Source organism: Myotis davidii, unplaced genomic scaffold (genome assembly GCF_000327345.1).
Source record: "Myotis davidii unplaced genomic scaffold, ASM32734v1 scaffold38, whole genome shotgun sequence".
In the NCBI taxonomy this organism is placed as follows: Eukaryota; Metazoa; Chordata; class Mammalia; order Chiroptera; family Vespertilionidae; genus Myotis; species Myotis davidii.
The window spans coordinates 6,284,546-6,291,448 of NW_006291383.1; the positions used below are offsets into that span (position 1 = coordinate 6,284,546).

The 6,903-nt window shown below is 46.6% G+C and overlaps 1 protein-coding gene across 1 annotated transcript in view; it reads left to right on the forward strand.

Moving 5' to 3' along the window:
* EIF6 (eukaryotic translation initiation factor 6) overlaps positions 1 to 6,288 on the forward strand; it is a 7,091-nt gene extending 803 nt beyond the window's left edge. Inside the window, exons 2-6 of the mRNA XM_006764622.2 lie at positions 7 to 82; positions 1,972 to 2,147; positions 2,673 to 2,849; positions 3,037 to 3,218; positions 6,019 to 6,288. Of these exons, the coding sequence (XP_006764685.1) occupies positions 7 to 82; positions 1,972 to 2,147; positions 2,673 to 2,849; positions 3,037 to 3,218; positions 6,019 to 6,028 (621 nt within the window). The 3' untranslated portion in view covers positions 6,029 to 6,288. The remainder of the gene's footprint in view (positions 1 to 6; positions 83 to 1,971; positions 2,148 to 2,672; positions 2,850 to 3,036; positions 3,219 to 6,018) is intronic.
* Positions 6,289 to 6,903: the final 615 nt, after the last annotated feature.

Sequence of the window (6,903 nt, forward strand, 5' to 3'; positions counted from 1 at the left end):
TTCGAGGGCGAGCTCGCCGAGACCATCCCCGTGGTGCACGCCTCCATCGCCGGCTGCCGCATCATCGGGCGGATGTGTGTGGGTAAGCGGGGCGGACGCCGGAGGGCGCGGAGCCTCCCAGCACCTTTCCTTCTGGCCCTGGAGGGGCCCCGGGTGGCCCAGGGGTTCCAGGCGTTCCTCCATGGCGGGCTCTGCGGGCAGGCCTGCCTCTGGAGAAGGCTTCCGGGTTGTAGTCACAACAAGTAGCATTCAGTGTTTTCACTCTTAACCCTTGTTCGCATACCTTCTTCACGAAGACCCTGGGACAGTGATGGCGAACCTTTTGAGCTCGGCGTGTCAGCATTTGGAAAAACCCTAACTAAACTCTGGTGCCGGGTCACATATAGAAATTTTTTGATCTTTGCAACCATAGTAAAACAAAGATTTATACTTTTGGTAATTGATTTTATGTATTTAAATGCCATTTAACAAAAATCAACCAAAAAAATGCGTTCGCGTGTCACCTCTGACACGCATGTCAGAGGTTCGCCATCACTGCCCTGGGAGGTAGGGATTATTGGCTTCATTCGACTGATGAGAAAGCTGAAACTTACAGAACCGAAGTGACTCACCAGGTGCCACACCTGGAGTGAGGCAAGATCAGACTTCTCCCCTGTTGCTGACTCTGGGTCAATTGCTTTTTCTAAGATTTCTAAAAAGCTAAGATTCTGGGGCAACCAGTTCAGTTACTTAAATCTTAAATCCCCATGTCTCTGAGTGGCGTCCCTATCCTACCCCTCAGCACCATTGACTGTCTTTGAGCTGAATCTCTGTTTACTGCCACCCCTTATTTCTAGTTCTGCTCATATAGGAGTTTGTCCCTTTAATTTTTTAAAATCATAATCCTGATGATACTAGCCTTTGAGTATTTTCTTTTTTCTTTTTTTTTATTTTTTATTTTTTTTTTTGAGCGAGAGAGGGAAACATCAATTGGTTGCCTCCTACACCCACTCTGACTGTGGATTGAACCTGCAACCTGGGCATGTGCCCTAATTCGGAATCAATCCCGCAACCTTTTGATTTTACAACATGACACTAGCCAACTAAGTACGCTACACTGGCCAGGGCAGTATTTTCTAACGAAGGCAAAACACTCTTACTCCTAACCATGCCTTCAGAACTTGAAGTTCTGATGTGACTAGGGAGAATTGAGCCTGACCATTGCTGTTTTATTTTATATTATAATGGTAACAACTGAGAATTAAGAAGTTCACAGAATTGTGCCCTTGTAGAGAGAGGCAGAGGTTTAGTCATTGTTGTTACAACATAATTATAATTTGTTCATTCTCGTTTCTGTATAGTATAGTATGTTTTATGTAAGTATATCACAATGTATTTATCCATTCTACTGACAGTGGGCATTTGGGTAGTTTTCAGTTTGGTCTGTTATAAATAGTGCTGCTATATCTTTTAGTGAGTACATGTATTGATTATGTAATACCTAGGAGAAAATGGCTGGGTCACAGGGTATGTGAATATTCAGTTTAGTATATGATGCCAGATAATTATCTGAAGTGGTTAAACAATTTACACTCCTATTGGTTGCTCCATATATTTGCCAACACTTGGTATTGATGTTCTTTTGAAAATTTTAGCTATTCTAATAGGTGTGTGGTGTTATCTTTTAAGTGGCAAAATATATAACTAATGCCAAGAACACTTCCTGCTAGTCCAGGTCCCCCTGCTTGGTATTGTCAAAGTAGGTAGTGTGTGTTGGGACAGACTCCTAGGCTGTCTCGGGTTGCCCAGTAGGACTCCTGATCTCTCTTAGTGTTGTATGGATCAACTGGTTAGAGGGCTGGAGTTGGCCTAAAGCTTTCCTGGGAAAGCTAATTAATTGGGCGGGGTTGTATCCTCAGCTTCCAGAGCTCATCAGGTATCTGTGTATTCATGGTCTTTCCTTGTTCCACCCCGCAATTTGGATCTTTCCAGGGAACAGACACGGTCTCCTGGTGCCCAACAACACTACTGACCAGGAGCTACAACATATTAGAAACTGCCTCCCAGACTCAGTGCAGATCCGGCGGGTGGAGGAGCGGCTCTCAGCCCTGGGCAATGTCACCACCTGCAATGACTATGTGGCCTTGGTCCACCCAGATCTGGACAGGGTAAGGCAGCCTAGCGTGGTCCAAGAGTCACAGTACTAGCCTAGTAAATGGCTAGTCACCATTCTTACCTGTCAGGCAGGAAGTAGGGGTATCTCTTATGGTTTCTTTTTATACCTGTGGTCTCACATTTTAGTTACTCATTGGAATAGTGATAATAGAGACCTTCCATGGTGTGGTCAGTATAAGAAAGAAGCTGGAGAGGGTATTAATCCTTCAGAATTAGGAACTAGCCAGGCCCAGGAGAGATGATTGACACTTGAACCTTGAGTGTGCATTAAAGGGTGGTATGGAGAGCAGTCCCTGGCTGTTCATGGTATGCATGGATATTAGGGGCTCCATAGCTGGCCTCAACTGTGCTCCAAGCTGTATCCCCTCCTTTTTCTGGATCAAGCTTTCACATGCAGCTATGTAGGAGAGGAATGGGGGGTTTAGGGCGTTAAGTCCTGTGTGGTTCTTGGCATGGAGGACCCTGGATTCTTTGACTTGCAAGCCCTGGGCGCTGAGCACGGTACCTCTGACTGACAGGAGACAGAAGAAATCCTGGCTGATGTGCTCAAAGTGGAAGTCTTCAGACAGACTGTGGCTGACCAGGTGTTAGTAGGAAGCTACTGTGTCTTCAGCAATCAGGGAGGGCTGGTACATCCCAAGACTTCAATTGAAGACCAGGATGAACTGTCCTCTCTCCTTCAGGTCCCCCTTGTGGTAAGCATTCTTGTTCTCTGCCTCCGACTGAATCAGATCCCTTTGTCCTGCATTATTGGGCTTATTACCCATCACAGGTTGGGATTGGGCTGCAGGCCAGGGAGCAGGGTTTGGGGGGAGTTCTCATCAGGGTTGGGAGAAACTTTGATTATTGATGTTATGATCCATATTGAGCTATCATTTACAGGCGGGCACTGTGAACCGGGGCAGCGAGGTCATCGCTGCTGGGATGGTGGTGAACGACTGGTGTGCCTTCTGTGGCCTGGACACAACCAGCACAGAGCTTTCAGTGGTGGAGAGTGTCTTTAAGCTGAATGAAGCCCAGCCTAGCACCATTGCTACCAGCATGCGGGATTCACTCATTGACAGGTATCTGGGTCTCTCTTCTGCCCTTTGAAGGTAGGGGAAGGAGATCACCTATAATGGGAGCCACACTGTATTCATACCTGTGGGTTCTACTTGCGTGTGAGGGCACACCTTCACAATGCCGGGCTGTCATAGGGTACAGCTGCAAGCATTGCCTGAGTATCTGCTCATCCCTGTCTTTGAAGACTTGGTTCAGTGTATCTTCTCTCTGGGCAAAGCTTCCCTCTGGTCTGTCTTATTTTATCACTCACCACATGTAGTTTGTATCTGCCTGTGTATCGGTGCCCCAGCCGGCAGACTGATACAGAAAAGAGCTGTTTACTGAGGGAAGGAGGGGGGGCTGCCCTTAGGAACTGAGGAGACCTTAGGTGCCTAATGGACTTGGGGGTGGGGATTGCATCACAAGCACAGTCACCTGGGTTTTTGTGTTTGTTTGTTTTTTAAAGTGGGTTCTTGGGCCGCAACCCTGGACATTCAGGGGTGTGAATCTCTAGAATCTCTTCTTTCTTTGGAAGAGCAGCAGGTGCTGGATATTCGGGCTCCTTCTCTCTTATTCCCCATTGAGGATCCTTCCCAGGATATGCTACACCCAACTAGCACAGGCGTCTTTATGAGAATAGAAACTGCAAAGCGGGTCGAGTGCCCAGTTATAGCACTCGCAGCGGGCAATATTTCCCTTCATTCTCCCTTCTTCATTTATTCATTCTCCTAATGTTCATTGAGCCCTAAAGACAAGGCTTCATGTGGGATAGGCAACTTAGTGCTACTTCTGCCTCTGAGGGGCTCACAGTGTAGCAGATGAGAAAAGTTGTAGTGGCCACACATACTCTTAGCTATCTTCAAAGAGGAAATAAAAGGTGCCGGAAGTGGCTTGGCAAGCTCTAAGAGACACTTTTTGGGATCCAGAAAGGACAGTTCATTTAGTCTGGGCTTTAAGGAATGAGTAGGTAATTGAATATGCATAGATAGAGTGGAGAAGCACATTAAACAGACACACAGAAGAGTATGAAGGGGAAAACTTTTATTCCAAGAGTGTTGGGGACTGAATGCCCATGTCAAGTCTTTTTTTTTTTTCCAATTAGAGTCGACACTCAATATTATATTAGTTTTAGGTATACAACATAGTGTGGAATGAGTATAATTGAATATGCATAGATAGAGTGGAGAAGCACATTAAACAGACACACAGAAGAGTATGAAGGGGAAAACTTTTATTCCAAGAGTGTTGGGGACTGAATGCCCATGTCAAGTCTTTTTTTTTTTTTCCAATTAGAGTCGACACTCAATATTATATTAGTTTTAGGTATACAACATAGTGTTAGACATTTATATAACAAGGAAGTGACTCTCCCAGAAGGACTGGTACATAGTTATTACAATATTATTAACTCCCTATACTGTACTTTACATCCCTATGACTATTTTTTAACTGCCAATTTGTACTTTTTAATCCCTTTACCTTTTTCAACTAGGCCCCCAATCTCCCTCCCCCATGTCAAGAAGTTTTGATTATAGACCTATGATTTTGACCTTTGGTCTGTGTTGGATGATTGTTTACATAGATTCCTGGCATCTTCCCTCAGTCTGGAGTGGGGCCCAACCATGTGTGGTTATTTTAATAAGCTTCCCTGTGTGATTGTGATGGGACAGTTTGGAGACCCACTGACAGACTGTGTGCTGTCAGCCCTAGAGAGCAGTGGGAAGGGTCTGAACAGGAAAGTGGGACCAGTGGTTCTGTCATTTGTTAAACAGCTTTTTTTAAGCACCTGTTATGTGCCAGACAGTAGTGATGTGATGATAAATAAAATATACACTCCCTGCCCTTTTGAAACAGACTTTCATAAGAAAAAGACAGTACTTACACCATTAATCATTTAACTAAAGAACAAAAAAACTCTTAGTAACCTAAGAACAGAAATTTCTGTAACCTGATTATTGGTACCTACTGAAAAATTATAGCAAATGTTGTATTTAATGGTGAAACTTCAGAAATTGTTATTAAAGTTATGTAGTCAGCAGCACTGGTCAGCATTGCAGTTTGATAAGATAAAGAAATGGGTATTGGAAAGAAGAGACAAAACTCATTGTTCTCCTTTGGTTTTGAACTCACTGAATTTGAGGTGCCTGTGAGACCTTAAAATAAAGGTGTCAGGCCACTAGAAATATGTACTTCATTTTTATAATCATGCACATGATTATCGCTTGCAGGAAGAAAGTTCTGGCCTGCGCTCTGCCACTGGGGGATTTGTGGCTTAGGCACATCCCTTCCCCTGTCTGAGCCCCCTTGTTCCTTTCATGTCTGTTGGACTTGACCCTTGAGGATCCAACCTAAGACCACTAACAGTTTGAATAAATTATTTTTTAAACATATTTTCATTGATTTCAGGGAGAGGGAGAGAGGAACATCAATGATGAGAGAGAATCACTGATCAGCTGCCTTCCACACTCCCCACACTGGGGATCTAGCCCACAACCCAGGCATGTGCCCTGACTGGGAATCAGACCCGTGACTTCCTGGTTCCTTGGTCAACACTCAAACACTGAGCCAGGCCGGCTGGGCTGGATAAATTATTGACCCATCTGAACAGGGAAGGAGCTACTTTTACTTTTTAAACATTGAGAGTTCTACATTGGATTGTAACTCAAGGGATCACTGGGACCTGGAAGGGGCTTTGAATATGGTTCTTCAGGCTAAGCTGGAACAAAGGGCCTGGGGTGAGGTTGGAGGCAGGCACCTTGAGAGTGGAGGGTGAGGTGTGCTCTGTGAAGCATTTACTGACAATGCGCCTTCCTCTCTCTCTAGCCTTACCTGAATCACCTCCCATGCCGTTTTGTTGGCTCCTGGTTCTGAACTTTGGCTCCCTCTCAGCGTCCCACCCACTGTGTCCCGGATGTGGCAGAGAGCTCATTGGTATCAGGTGGCTGGGTGCCCAACCCTTCTTCACCAGTGCCCATCTCCTGACTCTGGTTACTGCAAAAATCTACCATGTACTAGCTGTCAGGCCTTCTGGCTGCGAGCTGAGGGCCCTGCTGTCCTGTGCCAGCCAATTAAAGGCAGCTGCTTCTGATCATTCTGAATGTGTTGTTATTTCCGGGGAAAGAAGGGGGAGGATGCGTGGGGGGTACGCACGCACACCCGCCACAGGGTCCCGCCATACTACTCCATTTTCTTATTTTTTTTTAAAATATATTTTATTGATTTTTTACAGAGAGGAAGGGAGAGAGATAGAGAGTTAGAAACATCGATCAGCTGCCTCCTGCACGACCCCTACTGGGGATGTGCCCGCAACCCAGGCACATGCCCCCGACCGGAATTGAACCCTGGACTCTTCAGTCGGCAGGCCGACGCTCTATCCACTGAGCCAAACCGGTTTCGGCCACACTAGTCCATTTTCCTCTCAACTTCAGCCTCACACTTCATGAAAGTCAGCTCCCCCCAGGGCTGGTCTGAGGATCCGGGGGCACCTGGCTATGGGGCAGGCTTGTCCTCTCTGACCCAACATAGTTGGAGGTTGCTGGCCTGGCTGCCCGGGGCCCTGGACAGCCTCCCCCTCCACGGCTCCTCAGTAGCTGGGGTGGGCCTTCTATTGGCCGGGCTGCGCGGGGCGTGTCGCCGCAGGTTGGGACGGGATTGGCCGATTGCTGGTGGGTGGGGTCGAGCTTGTTGGTCCCGCCCCCGGGGCCGGAA